Raw genomic sequence first — 21,569 nt, 5'->3', positions numbered from 1 at the left:
CCCTGCCCCCTGGATTTGGCCTTTCTCCCCTTTGTTCCTTTTGTTCTCCGGCCCTCCTCCATTCCCCGAGGTTCCTGTCTCGTACTTCTTCCCCCATCTTGGCACTGGGTTCATCAGCAGCTCTGCCAGCCTTTATTTAGTCCCTTAAGCGGTCTGTCCTCGGGCTGGAGCGGGCCCCTACCCCAGCCTTAGGACTCGTGTGCTTCCCAGAGCTACGCGTCCTTCTGCTCAGGGCCCTCTGGCCTCCCAGCCTTCCTGCCAGGTGCCCTCGGCCTGGTGTCTTCTCACTCCACCTCCTCCAAGCAACTCAGCCTTCCAGGAAGCCCTCTCCACAGCTCCCTCTGCCCTCCCTGTGTCTTTCCAGAGACCAGGTTCTTCGAGTCCTGGCTAAAAATGAGAAGCAGCTTTCAGTTCTCAGGGACCTGGAGGGCCTGAAGCCCCAGAAGGTGAGGACTCCTCAGGGCTGAGGAGCACGTTCTGCACTCTCTTATAGTGGCTTGCCCCTCCAGCCCCCCTGCCTGCTCCCCCCACCGCAAGCCTGCCCGCCAGACAGCTCTGCCAAAGAGCACAACACTGTGGAAAATCAAATGTGGCTCCTCTTCATGAAAGGTTGGGAACACTCGCCTAGAAGGTTGGGTGGCCCTTCTTGGCTTTCTCTTCTGTCCTAGATAGGGGGCTGTTGAACAGACCCTGTCAGGGGCCACCTTGCAAGTGACTGGAATGTCCCGAAGCCACACATAGGTGTCTGGGTGGGATGCCATGCCGAGCGCAGCCTGGACATATCTGTTTCCCAACTGAAAGGGCTTAGCTTGGCAAACCTGTGTTTTGTTTGGGTTTGTCCCTGTTAGGCATTGGTTTCCAGGGACATTGTCCTCTGCAAGTATTCCACAATGGAAAACATTTTCTTCAACTGTTAGAATAGAAGGGTTTTGTTGGAGGTCTGTTGAAACAACCAGATATTTCTGGAGGTGGCCTGGAGCTCTCGTCTCTATTTGTTTGAGGACCCCTCTCTCCCAGGACGCACAACACTTTATAACACCTCTCTGTTTTACAAATTGGGACACAGACGTCACTTTTGGATGACATGGGAATCCAGATTGGGTCCCTCACACCCGTCCGGGGCTTGGGGGCAGTGATGCCTCCCTCTTATGACCAGGGTTCTTGTCCATGTTCATGTCCCATATGATGAGCTGTTTCACTTTTAGCAACTGTGTAAGGCTCTTGGGGTCCAGGTGAAGTTGCAGGGTGTGAGTGATGAGGCCGAGAGATGAAAGTACTTGGAATTACAGAGGGAAACTCAGTTTGGGGATTTTGTTTGTTGCCCCGGTCTTTCTGCTTGGTCTTAGGGTTTTCATTTGGGAACTGGGGCCCTTTTAACCATGTAAGAGAAGAAGATCACCTGGCTTTCTAAGGTGCCTACGGGTTTGTGAGGACGTGTGATAAACATGTCTGTTTACTTTTCCTTTGTGACCGAGGTGGATTTCTGGCGTAGCCCAGCCAGGCCCAGCCTCCCTGTGGATATGAGAGTTGCTTTCTCGGAACTGAAGGACATCAAAGCTTACCTGGAGTCTCACGGCCTTGCTTACAGCATCATGATAAAGGACATCCAGGTGAGGTCCTGCCCCAGCGATGCGTCTGGGAGCCCACCTTCCACATGCCTTCCTGGTTTGGGCCTGACACGGAGGAAAACAAGCCAGGGCGAACAGTGGACATCTTGTTTCTAGAGTTCCATCTGCATTCTTGTGGACTGGCTGTGGAAGGAATGAAACCTCACACTTCTCAGAGAATTTTTAAATCTAGGACGGAGTCCACGGTGGGAGGTTCTCCTAGTGTGGTAATGGCAGTCACTTGTGGACGAGTCCTCTTGGGGAGGCATTCGCAGCTCACAGCGAAGGGGGAGAGTGGGGAGGAGGGGGCAGGAGGAGGTAGCTCAGGTCTTTCCTAGGCTCGAGGGGAAGGCAGCTCTGGACGGCTCCCTTGGCTTTTCTGACTGTCCCTCCTGTCCTTGCGGTGTCTCAGCCATACAATACCAGAGAGTTCCTTCACTCCAGAGAAGTGGGAAGAGGTGAAAGAAACTAATTGTGGGCCCGCTGTGGTTTCCCTCCCAACGCTGGTACCGCAAGGCTCTCAGTCCTGGGCACCTCTCCCAGGCAGGATGCTCCCAGGGGAATAGCTTTGGGAAAGGTGGCTGCAGACCCACCCTCAGGTAGGGCAGAGGGAGCCTTCATCGTGGCCATGCCAGTCTCCCCACCCCCACTTGTCAGCGCATCTTACAGTGTCTTTTCTGAACGTCATGACATTTTATTTCCATTGTTCTGTCTTCAAGGATATCCCAGGGAGCCTCCTTCATTAAGCTGTTCTTGTGGGCCCCACGTGCTGGTTAGGCCGCTCTGGCTGCCCCCCTCCGCACGTGCCGTGGGGTGCCTGTTGAATTGTAGCCGCGCTGTGCTACAGCTGATGTCCGAGGGCTCCGAGTGTGGGAACAGTCTCGCGGCGCGCACACACACCACACCACATGCCAGGGGATAAGCATCAGGAGCATTCCTTTCCCATGCGAGCACAGGGCTGGGCCACTCAGGCCCATTCAGAGCCCTTTATCCCTCATCAGGCACATAAGTGTTTGCTGTTCAGCGTGGAGGGGTGGGCTCTTTCTCTAATGCATCCCCCACAAACCAAAATGGGGAAACCCCCGCAGACAAGACAGGGTACCACATCAAAAGAAATAGCACTCAATTCTCATTTTTAGCCCAAGCCTGAATTTTGAAGTTTGCATTTCCCTGCTTCTGCTGTGCCCTGGAAACCCCGCAGCATTTGGCAAACAGATAGGAAGAGGTCTCTCAAAATTTTCTGTTGATTTCTGCACATCAGGAATGGCCCCAGAGGCACCTCTGAGCCTGCCCGCTGGCTCCTTTGGAGCCGTTGTCCTCATTCGCCTCAGCCTGTCCTCTCCTGTTGTCCCCTGGCCTGGAATCCCTCCGGGGGTGGGGGGGTGGGGGGGGTGACTTTTACTCCCTCTTAGTAAGATGCCCTGGGCTCTCAGCCCTCACCCAGCCAGGCAGGGTTTTCACCAACAACTCTCTCTGTCTGCACTGCATCAAGCTCTCGTTGTCATACTTAAGACCCCATTTTGGCTTAGAGGGAGCTGAGGGGGGAGGCTGCTGTGTTGATTTGATTTGTGGTGACGAGGGGGAGGGTGTCCAGGAGGAGAACAGCTCAGAGGTGCTAACAGGAGGGGAAAGCTTTGCACCACTCAGGTCGTTGGCCTCCAGCCTTATGTTTCGGTTATTGACGCACAGGCCGAATTTCTTCCGAATCTTCTGGACCTTCTCAGCTGCAGTATTTGGCATAGTGTCTCTTGCACGGTGGACCCTCAACTGTCGGAACAATTACTCTATTGGCAGGTCCAGAAAGAACATGCCCAGACAGAGACCTTGCTATTATGTTGGTCTTTGTCTCCAGAGCCCCCTCTCCTGAGCCCCTCCAGGTCCAGGATCATGCCCCTTGCCTATCTTTATACCCTAGCCCCTACCATAGCACCTGCCACTTGGTTGGGGCTTAATAAATGTTAGGTGAATTAATGGAGGCAAGGAAAGGAAAGAAGTGAAGGTGTGTTTGCTGAACAATACCTGGCTGAGAGGGAGAGGGAAAAACCTTGGTGCGGGCTTTCGCTTTGGCCAGCCTTGAGACTGTTGAGGAAGGGAATTGCCCCCCAACCCCTCGCCTCCTCCCCGCCCCAGCTGTGATCAGGGGGCTGCTTGAGGTAGAAGAGGTGGGTGCACTCATCCCACCCACTGACCCAGAGATACCTACTGTGTGCAAGGTGCAGGAAATGCAAAGATAAGAGCTCTAGTCCTGTATCCAGCGGTGCCGGTGTCATGGGGGTGGGGAGCGGAGGGGAGTAAATCTGTGATTACAATGGAGTGGATGAGTGTGCTGATGGAGTGCAGCAGGTTGCTATGGGAGCGAGGACAAGAGGCACTGCGCAGCGAGGCTCTCAGAAGGCAGTAATTACGGTGCGGCTGAAGAGCAGGCGAGGGGGGACCCGGAGGGGAAGGGGGCCCCCGATTGGCGATGAGGCCCGACTAGATCACAAAGAGCGTCCTTTGCTGGGTGAAGAGGTCGAGATTTTATCCCGAAAATCGTGGGGGGAGCCATTGGAGGGCTCTGACAAGATCAGCTTTGCATTTAAGAAAAATCCCTCTGACAGTGACAGTGTTGAGTTGGGGACAGGAGCAGGGAGAAACTGACAGGAAGGACGGTGCTGAGGAAATTGCAGTGGGCCAGGCAAGAAATTATCTGATTCCGAGTGAGCGCTATTTGCATTTAATTTTTCTTCACCTCCCCCTTTTTTTCAGCCCTTTGGTTTTGGTGTAGTTTTTTTTTTTTTTTTCTCTAGGATGAGTCACCATGGAAAAGCTTCACTTGAGCAATCAGCTCTGTGGATTTTAATGGCTTTTTTCTGATTACAAAATTAATAAATATTCATGTTGGATAATTTGGAAAATAGGGGAAAGCACAAAGGAGAAAACAAAAACCACCCGTGCTCTGAGGATCTAGAGCAAAACACAATTTAGCGTAAATATTGCTTTGCCAACCCCCCCCCCAACCGGATCATTCTCATTAGCATACAAATATAGAGTTATTTCTTTTGCCCTAAAAAAATCCACTCTTGATCCCTTCCCCCCACCTCCAGCTATCACCCCATTTCTCTCCTTCCCCATATAGCAAAACTCCTGGAAATATGGACTATACTTGCCCTCTCCATTGCCAACCATTCACTCCTCACGGCACAAAAACTGTCGTCATCCACAGCTCCTAAGTCCAACTCAGTGATCAAATTTGAGTACCCATTGTTCTTTCACCTTTCAGCACAACTGGTCACTCTCTCCTCTTTTGAAACATGCCCTGTCTTGGCTTCCAGAACACTGCACTCCCTTGGGTTAGCCCATTGTACTGGCTGCTCCTTTGCACATTGTTTTCCTGTTTCCCACCTCTGTCCTTTGACCTTTCCTCTATCCCTTCGTCCAGGGTCATGGTGTTGAAAACCTTCAGCCCCCTGAAGATTCCCATACTTAGAGCTCCAGCCAGACTCCTACATCCAACCTGAACTCCAGACTCCTATATCCCACCACCACCTCCGCATCACCACCTGCCTGCCTAACGGGCATCTCAGACTTCACTGTTCCCAACTGAGTACCACACCCCCGGCAACGTGCTCCTCCACAGCCTTCTCCATCTCGGGAAATGGCAACGCCATCCTTCTGGTCACTCAGACAAGAAGCCTGGAGTCATCCTTGACTCCTTTCTCACATCCCATAATCAGTTCGTCAGCAAATCCCATCAGCTCTTGCTTTAGAATGTATCTTACCGTTCTATGCTGCCACCCCGGGCCAGTGTGCTGTCAGCCCCTCACCTGGATTATTCCAGGAGTTTTCTACTGCCCCTCCCAACTCCAGCCTTGTCTCCTTGTTGGGTAGTCTCAAAACAACATTCAGAGGGGTCCTTTAAAATTATTAATATTATATATTATATCCAATTATGTCACTTCTCTGCCTAGAACCCTTAATGGCTTCCCAACTCAGAGTAAAAGCCAAAGTCCTTAAAATGGCTATACGGCGGGGCGCCTGGGTGGCGCAGTCATTGAGTGTCTGCCTTTGGCTCAGGGCGTGATCCCAGCGTTCTAGGATCGAGTCCCACATCAGGCTCCTCTGCTAGGAGCCTGCTTCTTCCTCTCCCACTCCCCTTGCTTGTGTTCCCTCTCTCACTGGCTGTCTCTGTCAAATAAATAAATAAAATCTAAAAAAAAAAAAAATGGCTATAGGGTGCCACATGATCTATGCCGCACCCCCACATCACCGACTGCTGCTCTCCCCTTGCTCACTCTGCTCCAGACACCTGGACCTCCTTAATGTTCCTTGAACTTGCTTGACCCATTTCTGCCTCAGGGCCCTTGACTAGTTTTGTACCTCAGGACCTTTGCAGTTCCTGGTCCTTATGATTAGAATGCTGTTTCTGCAGATACCTGCATGACCTATTCCCTTACTGCTTTCAAACCTTATTCACAGATCACTTTTTTATTTTAAATTGTACCCTTCTACATTCCCCAATTCCCTACCTTCTTCCACTGCATCACTTTTCTCCTTGGCACTTACCACCTTCTAATATCCTATCTCATGTATGTAATTATGCTGTTTATTGTCTGTCTCCCCTGCCAGACTGTAAGCTCCATGAAGGCAGGCAGTTTTGTTTCGTTGGCTGCCGTACCCAGTGTGTGCTCAACAAACACTCGTTCACTGAGAAGAAGAGATTAAAAAGTGGCCGTGACGGTGGCTGGGGTGGGGCTGGGCGGCAGCTCTGAAAAGGAGAGGAGGCCAGGCAGGGAGGAGCAGGAGAAGGCAAGGGAGGAAAGGAGCAGTTATTGGCAAGGGCTTGAGAGAGAGGCAGAGTCCGGCTGCTCCAAGGGGGCAGGGATAGAAGGCCTGGCTCTTCTCTTGGTCCTGGGAGGGGAGCTGTTGCTGACTGACTGTTAGTGGGGGCCATCTGCCATCCAGGTCCTCCAGATACCACTTCTCTCTGGAGGAATCCAGATTTCCTGGTCATGGCTGGTAATGACTGCTCCATCACAGAGTTCTGGAGTCACCCAAGAATTACTATTGCCCTGCCATCCTCCTCCTGCTCGTCCTCATAGCTGCATGCTAGGCAACATTTCACACATTTTACATGTATTAACCCTTCTGATTCTCACAAGATCACCTTCAATAATGTGCTCAAGTGTGTGAAAACTGGACCCCCATTTTATGAAGGCACAGAGAGATTAATACTTTGGTAAACCGAGGCACAGAGCAATGAGTGACTTGACCGTCAGCGATGGCGTCAGGATTCAACCCAACACAGCCCGGCTCCAGGCCCTGTACTCTCTCTGCTCTTGTGCTGTCTGCTTTCTCAGCAGTTGCCATTGTCGTTGGTGTGGGTGGACTTGACTTAACTTTGCCTTTTGGGCAGTGGGGCCACCATTCAGCCTTGACCTCTGAGGGGGTCCATTCTGAGAACCATGTGGGCGCGGACTGCCATTGCTGCCCAGGAAGAGAAGGCCGGGGGCTTATGAGGAGAGGTGACTGCTGTTGTCACAGAGTGGGGGTGGCTGGGGGGGTGGTGAGATGCTCCCCATCCGCTGTCACCCGGAGCCGTGTCCATTTTGCATCTGTGGTTGGAGTTCAGCTGCCGAGCGCCGGTTCCCTTCAGGCGTCAACTTCACCTTTCCGGGGCCTCCCTCGGCCTCCTGCCCTCCTCCATCCTGGAGGTGCTGTTCTCTGCTCAATGTTCTCGTCCTTCCTTACCCCTGTCATAAATTAATTCACACCAAGGTATTACTTTCCTTGTCAGGTTATGGCTTCCAGGGAGGCAAATGGCTTACTTCTGAGCTGTTTCTTTTTTTCTCTGAGAAGCCTGACAGGGCTGTAATTAGGCTTCCCTGAGCCTGTGGCAAGACTGCATTCTTCGTTCTCCCATCGCCTTCCCTCAGCCCTGTGAAGGGAGCAAACATCTGTGTCGTTTTCAGGCCAGGGTAGATTAGTGTTCTTGGAATTGGGGCCCAGCTGTGAGGGCTGAGCATTCCCAATTTGTAAGCGGGTGTCGTCTCCATTCACAAGCTTGTGAGGGTGTTTGGAAAGTTATTTGCAGTTCGGTGCCGATTTCCCATTTGCCCCCAAGCTGTTCTGTGGAACAAAGAACAGCCTCACCGGAGCTGTGTTCCTGTGGGTGTCCCTGGGGTCTGTGGGAAGAGCTGGGTCCTCTGGTCCTGTCTTCCCAATTTCGCCTCCCTGTCCTCCACGTTCACCCACCGCCTCAGGCCCTCCACCCATTGCCTAGGCAGTCGGATGTATGAACCCTCACTCCTGTGGGGCCAGAGGGGGACTTCCGGTGCACCAACCCAGCCTGCTCGCTCCCCCGCAACTGCTCTCCACAGCTGGTCGTGCCGGCCCAGGGTGACGGGCACGCATTGGTCATGGGGAGCTGCTGAGATTTCCGTTGGTTTCCTGGGAGAAGACAAGTCTCCTTTGTTAGCGCTTCCCATGGTGGTGCTTGTGCCAGCGAGGATCAAGGCTCGTCCAGCCTTCCCTCACTCCACCAGCAATCCCAGCTTTGCCCAAGTGGGAATGTCCCCGGCCCAGCCAGTTGGGCCAGAAAACGTTGCAATCACCATTGCCTAACATGCAGTCAGTGTTCAAAAAGAAAAGAAAATGAGGCCCAGGCATTGATCTCATCTGATCTTTTAAATCTGTGAACTTGAGGGTTGTGAGCAAGCTGACCGGGGCAGCAGGCGTGGGTGGTCCCCGGGCGGTGGCCTCGTCTGCAGCAGGGATGCTGGTGGTACCTCCCTTCCAGTCCTGGCCCTGAAGATTCCATGGCTGTGCCTTTATTTTAGCCACTAGGGGTTTTTATTTTTGTTTTAGTATTATTTATTCATTTAGAAGATTATATGTATTTTACTTGCCAAAATGTAAAAATAGAGAAAATTTAAAAGTGGCTTAAAATCATAATCTTTCTATTCTAACAGGCATTGTTTCCATTTTGGTATTTTTTGACATTTTAGTGTCATGTTTTCCCATGTGTGAGGTATTGCTTTTTTTTTTCATTATTTTAAGACACCTTTTAATTGTAAGAATAGTGTGATGGACTTTTTACCTGTTGTTAACATTTTACACATTTGCTCTCTCTGTATATATACACACATACACATACACACAGGTAAGCATACAGGTGACCTTTGAACAGCATGGGTTTGAACTGTGTGGATATCCATGGATTTTTTTTTTTTACTTTTTTTTTTTAAAGATTTTATTTATTTATTTGACAGAGAGAGCGAGACAGCCAGTGAGAGAGGGAACACAAGCAGGGGGAGTGGGAGAGGAAGAAGCAAGCTCCCAGCGGAGGAGCCTGATGTGGGGCTCGATCCCAGGACCCTGGGATCACACCCTGAGCCGAAGGCAGACGCTTAAAGACTGAGCCACCCAGGTGCCCCAATGGATTTTTTTTAAATAAATGCAGTAAAATACTGTAAATGTATTTTCTCTTCCTTATGATTTTCTACTCTTTAAAAGATTTTATTTATTTTGAGAGAGAGAGAACACAAGCAGAGGCAGAGGCAGAGGGAGAGAGAGAGAGTCTTAAGCAGAGTCCATGCTGAGTGTGGAGCCCAACACGGGGCTGTCTCACAACCCTGAGATCATGACCTGAGCCAAAATCAAGAGTTGGATGCTTAACAGACTGAGCCACACAGGCATCCCTCCTTGTGATTTTCTTAATAATATTTTCTTTTCTTTAGCTAGTTTTATTGTGAGAATACAGTGTATAATACATATAACATACAAAATATGTGTTAATTGTCTGTTTATGTTACTGGTAAGATTTCTGGTTAACAGGAGGCTATCAGTAGTGAAATTTGGGGGGAGTCAAAAGTTATGTGTGGGTTTTCAACTGTGTGGGGGTTGGTGCCCCTGACCCTCTCATTGTTCAAGGGTCAACTGTATATTCCTGTAGATATGTATATCTGTGTGTGTGCATATATATAGCATGTATATTATAAATAATATATGGGTTTATTATTCTTATTAGCCTTTAGTTTTGATAGCTAGCCAGCCTTAAGGAATCCAAGGCTAAGAATAGGATATCTGGGTTCTTACCTCACCTCTGACCCTCGTTGGCTTTGCCGTTGAGTCCCTTCACCTCTCCAATCTGCTTTGTCTCTAAAACATGAATAGTTAATTCCTGCCCTGTCATTTGGTCATGTGACCGGATCAACTGAGATAACGAGGATAAGGATGCCTGCCAAACTAAAAGGACGCTCTGGGCTGAAGCAAGGCGTCATCAAGACTCACAGAGTCCCAGAGCTCAAACTGGGGTGACTTTGGGGGGACATCTTCACCCTGCATGGCAGAGGGGCCCAGGCACTTCCCATCTGCAAGTCAGCGCAGAATCCTGAGATGTCTCTGCCCAATGTAAGGGTATGAGCTTGAGGTGAAGGGCACCTGCCCATCTCACTGAGTCCCAAGCTGGGAAAAGTATCCCAGAACGATGTGGGAGGGCAGCCCAATCCAACTCTATGCCCTCCCTGTGGTCAGTGGGAAGTACCGCTTGAGGACTGAGTACCAACTCCAAATGATACCCAAGGGCATTGCTTTTGGCTCACCTATACCTGTGTTTAAGAGGCAGTTAAGCAGGTGAGGAAAAGACTATTGGCACGGTAATCCTGTAATTATTTGGACCCGCTTAGTCCATAGCTGGCTTTCCAGACGGCCTGGACATCAATTATTTAGGCTACTCCCTGTGGGTAGAGTGGATGCTGTGGGTCGGGGGAGCCCTCTGCTCGTCCAGGGGGTCCGGTGTACATGGTTCAGCTTGGGCCTTGACTCAGCAGTGTTCCGAGAGGGCAAAAGCAGTGTGGGCAATAGATCACGAGCACTTCTCTAATACACTTTCATGTCCACCATTACGTTTACCCAATGAGATGGACAAGGCTGGTGTTACTGTCCCAGTGTTCATGCTGATGAAAACTGAGGCCAAGGCTCCGTAGCAAGTTGGTGGCACACTTGGAACACAGCTCTCCAGACTCCTTGCCCTGTGCTCATTTGGGAAATGGCGGCATGAATGCTGGCTTGCCAAGCAGAATCACCTAGTCTCTCTTCCGGTCGTGCAGCTCACACTCACTGCGGCTCCTTCTGCTGTGGCGGTGCTGTGTGTCTACCGCCCACGGGTGAGGCATGGCGGGCCCAGTCCTCCCCTCCCCTTCCAGTGCGTGCACTTGTCTCCTAGGTGCTGCTGGACGAGGAGAGAGAAGCCATGGCAAAGTCCCGGCGGCTGGAGCGCAGCACCAGTAGCTTCAGCTACTCCTCTTACCACACCCTGGAGGAGGTAGGCCGGCCCAGCCCCGCTCCGGGCTCTGCGTCCCTTCGGGCAGAGACTGATGAAAGACCGAGGTCTGTGGGAGTGCGCAGGAGCGCGAGTCCCCAAGCGACACTCGGGGAGTGCGGAGCAGACACTGGGTGAAGGCCTGTCAGGCAGACAGTCGGCTTCAGAGAGGTCCAGAAGCCAGGATTCAGATAGAACTGTGGCTCAGCGTACCGCCCAGGGCAGATATGGGACAGAGTCATGGGTCCACTAGGCAGGACGCTGAGGTAGGGATGCGTCACTGGCCGGGGCGGAGCAGGTGGTGGCGGCTCCGTATCCAGCGCTGTGGCTGGGGAGTCAGGGCTTCCGACCTCTCCACAAGCATTTCTGGTGTCAAGGGGCCCCTGCTTTGGGTACTAGGGTATAGAAGAGGCAGGAAGCCAGGCATGTTGGAGAGCCATTTTGTGGAGTAGAATGGAGTTGCCTCAGTTGGAGAAAATTCTTGAGCACAGTGACAGCCAGTTAGGGCAGGCATGACCAACCGTGACTCATTTATAAAGGAGAACACAGAGACACCCAGTCCAGAAAGAAACTCAAGGCACAGGTCCCATTTTCATGTAGAGGACGTGATGATATTGATATTGGCCACTCTATGACCATCATTACTCTCCCCGTTTCACATGGCCTGTAGTAGAAGATCCATTTTTTCCCATATATTTGGTAATTCAGTTATGTACATTGAAAGAGGAAGGGGAGGGATTAATATGACCTGTCAGTATTCATTGGTATCAGAGATAAATAACCCTGCCTTCAGAGGGCTTAGAATCTAAAAGGGCCAAGAAGACCCTAACAGCACTTCAGGGTCTGTGGGGTCTGTCAAATGGACTCCATGGGCCAAGAGAACGGAAGCAAGAGAAACTTCCACCCCAAGAGAAGGCAGCCTTGCAGGCTGACCCTGGGGACTGAGGGGGTGAGCGTGAGCATGCACAAAGCTTAACTCTGGGTGTGGTGAGTGGCCTTCAAATCCAGGCCAACTGCAGCTCATTGCCTTAGGCCTGGTGGGTGTCTTTGATTTATACGGTTCTCCATCTGGGTTCTTTTAGATCCTCAAGGGAGGTGGGAAAGCATTCAGGAGGGTGGGATGGGGGAGGGAGAATATCCAGGAAGATGCTGGGGTTTGCCCCTCTCTGCCTAAGGGCCTGATATCCGCCATTCCTTGCAGATATATAGCTGGATTGACAACTTCGTAACTGAGTATTCAGATATTGTTTCAAAAATTCGGATTGGCCACAGCTTTGAAAATCGGTCCATTCTTGTCCTGAAGGTAAAAGCTGGCAGTGTTGACCACTGGACTCTACAGTGAGAGCCTCTGGCATAAGACTGAACTTGGGTAGGGTCATGGCTGCGTGGGAGTTGTAGGGACAGAGAAGATGTGTAAACTCCTGCCCTGAGGTGACCCACAGCTCTGCGGTTGTGGTGTTCAGGGACCCACCCTTGTAGGTATGGGCAGGTGACAGTGTGATGACCTGGCATGTCCTCGGTCAGGAAGTAGGTGGGAGGGTTGCTAAGGGATGGAACTGCAGGGTGGCAGTCGTCATGCTGGTCTTGCTATGTGAATGTGGGGGAGTCGGCCTTCTCCCTGTTCCTCTGGTTGCTTCATCTGTTAAATGGGAAGAGAGGCAAATAGAGGCCTCATTTACAAATGACTGAGGTTGTCAGGCTCAGGCAGCCCCTCAGATAGGCCTGAGTCTGTGGGGAGACCTCCCAGCCCTTCTCAGGGGCCACTGGAAACAGAGTTTGAGCCAAGTGGGCAGCAGTAATGCCCTTGGTCATGAACGAGGCAGGGTAGGGAGGAGGGTGGAGCCCACCTGAAAGCAATTCTTAGTATGTGCCCTAAAGGGTGCTCAGGAGTGTGGACCACACAGGGCCCCTGACATCCGGCATTCAGAGAAGATAAGTGCTGTTGCTCTCAACCACGCCCCAGGGGACTCTTCCAAAGGGCCAAAGTGTCCTCCTTTCCCTTGGGGTGTGACCTCCTCTGTCCCTGACTTGATTTCCCCTGGGGGCTGTCCATGTTCTCTTTAATGTTGTCTACAACCTTGCTATTCCAAGTGTGGTCCTGGCACCTGCAGCAGCACCCCCAGGAGCTTGTCAGAAACCCCCAACCACGGACCCCTCCCCACAGCTACTGACTGAGAGTCTGAGTGTTAGTGAGATGCTGGGGATTCATGTGCCCTTTAAAGTTTGAGAAACACTAGTCTAAGGTACTTTCAAGCCTGGGAAGCTCTGTGCTTCTGGCTGGATCACTCCGCTCCCCACGTGCACATGCCCCCTGTGTCACCAAGGCTCCCACTCGCGTGCACTTCGTGGACTCAGACACAAGTATCTGCGCAGACAGTCCCCTCTTGGGTCCAGAGGGCCTCCCCAGGCAGTGCGGAGACATCTGGGGCTTCCTTCTGGGAGCCTAGGGACAGCCCTGCAGCTGTCTCAGTTCCAACTTGTTTGGGACCTGGTGCTTTTACCCAGTTCAGCACTGGAGGCTCTCAGCGCCGGGCCATCTGGATCGACACTGGAATCCACTCCCGGGAGTGGATCACCCACGCCACCGGCATCTGGACCGCAAAGAAGGTCAGCGCAGACAGTGGGGTGGGGCAGGGCTGGGGCTACTTGACTATTCTGGGTGTCTCCAGTGGCAAATTGATCCGGGGTTTATTTAAACTTGGGGGCTCTCTCCCCTCCTGTCCTTGGAACAGCTGCCATGTGCTCTGCCCTTCGGCAGCACAGCGCCCACATCCACCCTCTGCCTTCTAATTGTTTAAAATCCAAGCCTTTAGTTCTGCACAAAGAATGTATCTGATGGCCTGATGCCACCCCTGCCTGCAGCCACTGGCTGTGCAAATGCCCTGACCCACCTTAGAAGAGGGCCCAGCAGCGCCTCCCATCTGTCCCCCTGTCCCCACTCTGCCCTTGCTTACAGATTGTCAGTGAATATGGCAAAGACCACACCCTGACAAATATCCTGAATGCCATGGACATCTTCATGGAGATTGTCACCAACCCTGATGGGTTTGCATTCACCCACAGCATGGTGAGGGCATTTGGGAAGGAGAGGGGCTGGGGTCAGGGTCAGCTCTGGGAGGATGCAGGAAAGGTCGCTGTCACCTTGGGAAGCTGCACTGAGGTTCCCTGGGGGTCGGCCCCTCTGGGGCTCCTGGCGGGAAGTCTCACTAAGGCAGGCGGGTGACTGGGGCACTGCAGCTTCGGCTCTGGCCCTTCCATCCCTGCCCTGCTGTCTGGGAAGGCCACTGCTGGCAGCCTGGGCCTGTCCTCGGGGCTCTCCCCACATCCTGACTTTAGCCACAGGCAATCTGCCGTCCTGGCCCATCCTCATGCCAGCCCCATCCTGCCCTAGCGATTCTTTCCTTTTGCCCCTCTCTGTCCCAGCAGACCCGCCTTCCTAGGCCAGGACGTCAGAGGCTCCCCCCCCCACCCCGGGAAAAGGGTGAATGTCACCTGTCCTGGGCTTTTTCAGAACCGCCTGTGGCGGAAAAACAAATCCAGCAGACCTGGAATCTTCTGCATTGGTGTGGATCTGAACAGGAACTGGAAGTCAGGCTTTGGAGGTATGGCAGTCTGCTGGACCTGGGGGCGGGGCTGGAGGAGGACTTGGTCCTCAGCACGTCTCCCACGCAGGGTGGTTATGTGGACGCATACCTTGGGAGGCAGTGGAGTTAGCTAATGCAAGTGAGTCATGGCCAGGGACAGGGAAGCACCTGCCTAGGATTGGCCGCGCGAGATGAGAGGTTGCACGTGCGTGGTAAACGTGTGGCTATGCGCAGGCTCCATGGGCAGCACGGGAAACAGCTCCTTGCATGGGGAACTAACTGCAAGGGTCAAATCCTAAATACGGTAGGGGAAGGTACAAGACAGTCTTCAGGCTGTACCTGCAAGAGGTACAAGATGGTCTTGCTGGTAGCTCAAAACTCGGCTTCTGTGCCTCCCAAAATCTTTAGCCCGTCCTTGCAGGGAGTCCACCCAAAGAAAATTCCTCCAAACTTATTTCCTGAGAGCCATGACCTGGAATTTTCCCTTTAGGGTGGCCAGAACAATAGTTTTAGTATAGAATAAGCTGACTTCTTATCATCAACTCTGACTTGAGCCTAGTTTTTATTTTTGACTCTGTTGCTTTGTAATCCTGGGCTGACGGGCTGGTGCATGTCTGCAGGGTCATATTGTTCTAGGCAGAGGTGGGCAGCTTCTTCCCGGGTTCCTTGGTGTTCTTCCCCATTATCTCCCTTACCATTCCAGGGGCATAGGGACTAGATGGGGAAACCGAGGCCCCCAGAAAATCTTGAGACCATTATGTGGACCCTGGGAAGGCAGTAATTTGATGGTTGGAGTGTTGGGTCTAGCTGGGACAGGTTGCACAGGCACAGTCTTCAGGCTCCAAATGTGGCACCCACTCCCCTGGGGTGGGGGAGGGGGTTGGAGTTTGGCTCCGCAGGAGACCATGCCATTGCTGTTGAAAAGCAGATCCACAGATGGGTGGCCAAACCAATGAGACGGAACATTCTAGATCTGCCCATCACTGAAAATCTGGCTGCTTTCAGTTTGTTCTCATGGAAAAATCAGCATCTGAAGCATCCAGAGCGAGGCTCTCAGCCCATGGTGTGGGGGTTGTCTGAGAATCTGGCAGTGTGTGTGTAGCTAGTTTGTGTAAGGGAACACAACCGTGTAAAAATGGGTGTTTTCACCTCCAGATCACCAGACACTTGCCCCAAGTGGGCATCCATGTGGGTCCCTCAGAACCGGCTGAAACGAGTGCCCATGGACCCCAAGATAGACTGGCTAGCAGAAAGACAAATTATCTCTTAAAAAATACCTTTTATGTTTTTCACCACAGGGGACAGGAGGGGGGGAAATCAGTATATACACAATATTTTTTAAAAAAATATATGGGAAAATTAAAAAAAAAAAAAAGCCCAGAGGGGATAAAAACCTCCCATAATCCCACTACCCAAAGATTACTGCTTTTAATAATTTACCTTATCCTTCTAGAGATTTCCCCTTGCTACAAATTACATTTTCAGAGAAGGAAAAATAAATAGCTAATGAATCCATTAGCAGGTACTTGTGACACAGGCAGGCTCAGAGGACTTGGACTGTGAGCGTCAGAGAGAGGCAGGCAGCTAATTCCCATTTGGTCCGGGGAAGATTAGTTTATGCTGCTTAGCTCAAACCAGAACTAATGGCCTGAAGTGTTTCTCCATATTTGGGCAAAGCCACCTGGTCGTTGGCAGGGGAACCGCTCTCCATGCGTGGGCTGCAAACGCAGACAAAGCTCTCGGCCTCCCCCGCTCCGCTCATCTGTTGCTGTTTGTCAGTCATCAAGTGGAGCAGGTGCAGAAGCTCCCGGCAGACACAACACACAGGGCCACTGTCCAGCCTGGGGGGCTGCCCCTCACCCTTGCCTCCCGCAGGCACATCCCCAGGCGGGACCCGCAGACTAAGGGGAAATGCGGTCCCCGGTGACAGAGCTGCCTCTGGGCCTGCCTGTGGACAGAAATAGTGTGTGCCTGGGTTGGTGACTCAGGCGGGAAGATTTTGTTTATGGTTTTATCATTGCCTTAATTTAATTGCTGCATAATGAGTCATCTGTAGGCCATCCCTCCCACTCCTGCTGCCCTCACCTGCACTCCCGGGGAGGACTGGTGTGCTGCAAGCCTAGCGCGGCATCTCAACTGCTCCCTGCGCCAGCCCCCCAGCCCTCCAGCTAGCACACTGCCCTTGGGGGTCTAGGGGAGTGCTGTGGCACCCTCAGGAGGCTTCAGAAGTTGGGGTGATCCCTGAACTCGGCCTCAGGCTTGTGTGCAGTCATTTCAGGGAGGAAGAGCGAGAGGAGGGAATTGGGATGGCTCTTTCCAAATGCGTTCCTAACCCCCAAGTCTTGACCAGCCCACAGCCCAGCCCTCCATGACATGGCCCTTGGGGAGGGGAGAAGCCACAAGAAGAGGGTAAGAGGAAGAAAAGAGATGGAGAGCAAAGAATCTGGGAGATGGAAACCAATGAAATTTGTGAAATTTGTGAACGAAATAGAAGCTCAGCTCCTCTCCCCCAACTGAGGTCCCCAAGAAGAATTGTCAAAGGCTCATTACATCTGGGCCCCCAGACCAGCCTTGGGCAGCTGTGGGGATCTATTCTCTCTTTTTCTGGCCCCAAGTCCATGTTGCCCCCAGGGCCATGGTTTTGGCGAAGCTTGAGCAGATACGAAGTCTGAGCATTCAGCTGACCCAAGCCTTTGGCGTGGCAGTGGACAGTCGGAGAGAAGGGTCAGCTTCCACTCCTCGGGGAAGCCAGGGTTGGAGACCTAGAGTTTCCTCTGAAGGCAGCCCGCTTTTCTAATGGAACAGGTCAGGACTTAAGTAAAGAACAAGCTGAGGGAGTTCGCTACAAGACCCACAGAGCTGCTGAGTCACGGTGGGAATGCACTCCTCTGATGTAGTGGACTAGGGTGCGCCGCAGTGATAAATACCTACCCAAATCTCAGTGGCTCAACACAGGAGAAGTTTATTTTTCAGGCACACCAAGTCCGAGGTGGGTAGGTGACTCTCCTTGGCAGCTTTCTTCCGACTGACAGAGGGCTCCAGGACGCTTCCTCCACCTAGAGTTTCTTGCTTCCAACCACATAGAAGAGACTGTGGAGAAGTCATGCATGCTCTTAACAGCCTCAAACTGGAAGTGACCCATCATTACTGCTCCCATTCTCATTGGTCAGAAGTTGTCACGTGGCCTCAACCAAACTGCAAAGGAGACTGGGAGATGTAGAGGAATACCTAGATTTTGTGAGCATTAAGTATCTGCCCCAAACCTGGGAATTCGAATCCTCCAGCTGGTTTTATTTTTCTTCCAGGAAATGGTTCTAATAACAACCCCTGCTCAGAGACTTACCGCGGGCCCTCCCCTCAGTCGGAGCCAGAGGTGGCTGCCATCGTGGACTTCATCACCACCCATGGGAACATCAAGGCTCTGATCTCCATTCACAGTTACTCTCAGATGCTCATGTACCCTTACGGCCACTCACTGGAGCCGGTTCCAAACCAGAAGGAGTTGGTGAGATTGGCGGCTTGGGGCTTCGGGAAGGCATCGGGCAGACCCCTGAGGTTCAGGCCCTCACTCTGAAACAAGGGTCTGGACCAGCTGACCCCATGGTAGGGAGGAGGGGGAGAGCTTGTTGTTCTCACATGGAGTCAAGTTCAAAGCCAGAGGGGCTGTGCTCCCTTCCCACGAGAGCCATCTGCACATTCAGCTTCCGGGGCTCCTCAATTCTTGCTTCTCAGCGGCTGGTGAGGGTATGGGAGCGTGGGGAGCCCCAGCCTCTCACCTCGGATGCCGTCTCGCAGTACCGTCTTGCCAAGGACGCAGTGCAGGCCTTGTCTGAGGCCCACGGGATCGAGTACATTTATGGCAGCATCAGCAGCACCCTCTGTGAGTGAGCCTTCCCCTGGCTGCTGCTGTGGGTACCACATCCCCCCGGGGCTGGGCAGGCGCACGCTGTTCGCTGACTGGCACAGCAGCTTGGCCACAGGGCAGCGCGTAGATCTAACTGGGCTGGGTCAGAGCTGATGTCCACATCAGAATAGAGGGCTGAGTGACAGTCCCCAGAAACGGGGAGCTCTTTCTTTGCAGCATGAACTAATGCCCGGCTTCCAGTGTCTGGCTTACTGTGATGTTTCTTGAAGGAGAAGATCTTAAGTGTGGGGGCCTCAAGAATCTCTCTTTTTGCTGGGGCAGAGAATGGGGAGGGCGGGCAGGGTGTGGCCCAGGTTGAGGCTGAGGTCAGGAGGCGTGGTGTTGTGTGGGGTGAGTTGGGGTTTGGACCCCCAGGGCCCACTTTCCACTCAGGATACCTCTGCACCTTAGGACCACACCCTGTTCTTCCTTCTGGGGGCATTTCTTTGCCCGTTTCTATCCAGATGTGGCCAGTGGGATCACTGTGGACTGGGCCTATGACAGTGGCATCAAATACTCGTTCACCTTCGAGCTCCGGGACACAGGGCGCTACGGCTTCCTGCTGCCGGCCTCCCAGATCGTCCCCACGGCCCAGGAGACGTGGCTGGCGCTTCGGACCATCATGGAGCACACCCTGAATCACCCCTACTAGCGACACCACTGAGGGCAGAGCAGGAGCATTCATTCCCTTCCGCGAGGCCTGGAGCTCCTCCTGAAACCCAAGTGATACATCGTCCTCCCCACACCCTTACCCTGACCCCTTAGGAAATAAATAACAAGTTTGAACAGGCTTGGTGGGCTCTGGTGCTATCCACCAGCCCCTTCGGGCTCAGCACTGAGGAGGGGGCAGGGGCAGCTTGAAATGCCTCTTCACTCCTCAGGGATTCAGGAGGGTCAGGGGGCCAGCAGCCCTTATATTTCTTCCTCTTGCAGTGTTCTCCAGGCCCAGGACAGAGAACTCACTCTCTGGAAGCTGCTGACAGACACATTGTCCCCTTGGTGTTTACATTCTGAGATGATCCTGGATGGGACAATGTTTGATCAGAAGGAGTGGGTCTCCAGTGGTGGTAGCTCTGGCACCCCGAGGGAGAGGGGGGTACAAACAGGCGGCTTCCTCCTCTTCCTGCTTTATTTCCCCTGCTGGGGGGAGGGGCACATTTCAGAGGCCACTGCTTAGAAGATCCCATTCACCCTCTAAAGGAAAGTGAACACCCTCACAGTCTCCCCCGGCCTGGGGAGCAGAGTCACAGCCAGTGAAAGCCAGCACAGCAGAGCACCGCACATCCAGGGAGAGGACATCCTCTTTCTCCTCCTCTTCACCCAGGGTCACCATGCTTGTCCAGCACGGAGCAGTGAGTCCAGGCCAGGCATTTACTAAGCAAGCACTTTATTTAAGGGAGAGAAAGGGGCGGTATTTTGAGATACAAATGAGGGGCTCCCCACCCCATCCTGAGGCTTCCTTATAGGTTTTGCGTTCCTCCGCCTTTGGGAGCGGGGACAGTGGGTCTCTTTGTCCTGCCCTCAGGGGAAGGCAGGTCCTCTGCAGAAGCGAGAGGTCCACTGAAGAGCTGAGAGGGTCTGTGTAAGTCTGAGGCAGAAAACAAGACTTTTGTTTGCAAGGGCCAGACTTTTGTTGTTTTTGTTGCTAAAGAAAAGGATCCTGAGACCTGTGATTTGGCCCCTGCAGGACACAGAGCACGGGGTTTTACTATCAATCACAGATATGGAAGAAAGCAGGGGGAAATGAGAACAAGTCCCCTTTTCTACCCAACCTGTGAAAGAAGACAGTGGTTGAATCAGTGGGAGGTGGGGACCAGCGGTGATCAAAACTCTAGGTAAGGCCCATGTCCAGCGTGGCAACCGAGCAGCAGACGAACAATGGCTGAGCAAGGGGTCTAGACAGGTGATTAAAGTGTACCCAGAGGTGTACCCATATGGCGGGGTACACCTGAGCAGTGCGGCTGTTGGAGCTCTGAGCAAAGAAATGGTGAGGAGGCCTGGGGTAGAGGCAAGAAGCCTGAGCCCAGGGGCCATGCAGCCAGTGGCCACGGAGGCACAGTGGCCAGGGACGCCTGTGCCCAGGAGCAGCTGTGCCATGAGGTGGCCTGAGGAAGTCAGGGTAAAGGACACCTTAAGAACCAGATCATCTCTAGGGGAAGAGCCAACAATGGAGGTGGAGGGCATTCCGATTCGGGCCACAGTTCCTGAAGAGAGGAATTTTTTTAAATTTGGAAGTGATTTGAGTGAGCTAGAGTTTCCAAGCTAAAGTTTTCTGCTATTAGTGGAAATACGAGGCCACGGGCTGTATTAGTATGAGCTATAGACAAATAAAGCAAGTTACACCTTTGCACACTGGAGTCTGTGATGATAACTTTTGTACCCTTGGTGCAAATATTTTCATTTCATCCTCTTGGGGAGAATATTACCAGTATTAATAAGCTTGTATTTCAGATGAGGAAAGCATGATCATGATTTGGAGAGTTTTTTTTTTTTTTTTAAGATTTTATTTATTTATTCGACAGAAAGAGAGACAGCCAGCGAGAGAGGGAACACAAGCAGGGGGAATGGGAGAGGAAGAAGCAGGCTCATAGCGGAGGAGCCTGATGTGGGGCTCGATCCCAGAACGCCGGGATCACGCCTTGAGCCGAAGGCAGACGCTTAACCGCTGTGCCACCCAGGCGCCCCTGGAGAGGTTTTAAAGGCCACGAGGGGCCACATGGATGGGAAGTGGTTGAGGGAGATTTGAACTTGGGTGTGTCTAACTCTAAAACCATTATGTCGCCATTTGTCCAAGTGTGACTCGTGGCCACACCCGCAGCAGAGTCCATGGGGAGTCATTTAATGTGAAGGTAGCTGGGTTCCATTCCCAGACTGAAACAGAATCTCTGGGGTGTACCCCCGAATCTGTATTTTTACCATCTGCCCCAGGAGTTCTGAGGTCCCTTAAAGGCTGAGAACCACCTGCTCTCCTGCCTCCCAGAAGAACACATTTGAGTCTTCCTGGGGAAGCTGGGGCTCAGCGTCTCCACCCTCTGCCATGATCTGTTAGGGCTGAAGGTGGTTACAACAGTGGGAGGCCGGTCATTCTTCTCCAAGATGTTCCCAAGGGACTGCCTTGGCCCTCACCTAAAACAGTGTGGTCTGGAGACCACAGGAATCAATACAAATTCTGG

The 21,569-nt window shown here is 52.5% G+C and overlaps 1 protein-coding gene across 3 annotated transcripts in view; it reads left to right on the top strand.

The window, feature by feature from the left end:
* The window catches only part of CPA5 (carboxypeptidase A5), a 32,418-nt gene extending 13,232 nt beyond the window's left edge, over positions 1-19,186 (top strand). Inside the window, exons 4-13 of one of the 3 annotated variants that reach the window (XM_045792642.2) lie at positions 365-446; positions 1,476-1,610; positions 10,813-10,911; positions 12,110-12,211; positions 13,414-13,515; positions 13,865-13,975; positions 14,420-14,510; positions 17,798-17,997; positions 18,288-18,372; positions 18,861-19,186. In XM_045792642.2, coding sequence (XP_045648598.1) covers positions 365-446; positions 1,476-1,610; positions 10,813-10,911; positions 12,110-12,211; positions 13,414-13,515; positions 13,865-13,975; positions 14,420-14,510; positions 17,798-17,997; positions 18,288-18,372; positions 18,861-19,048 — 1,195 coding nt within the window. In that variant the 3' untranslated portion in view covers positions 19,049-19,186. The remainder of the gene's footprint in view (positions 1-364; positions 447-1,475; positions 1,611-10,812; positions 10,912-12,109; positions 12,212-13,413; positions 13,516-13,864; positions 13,976-14,419; positions 14,511-17,797; positions 17,998-18,287; positions 18,373-18,860) is intronic. The other 2 variants (XM_087860830.1, XM_087860829.1) reach the window with 2 other exon arrangements.
* Positions 19,187-21,569: the final 2,383 nt, after the last annotated feature.

This window comes from Ursus americanus, chromosome 3 (genome assembly GCF_024610735.1).
Source record: "Ursus americanus isolate L20-20 chromosome 3, mUrsAme1.1.p, whole genome shotgun sequence".
Lineage (NCBI taxonomy): Eukaryota > Metazoa > Chordata > Mammalia > Carnivora > Ursidae > Ursus > Ursus americanus.
This window is presented reverse-complemented; position numbering and strand designations above follow the sequence as displayed.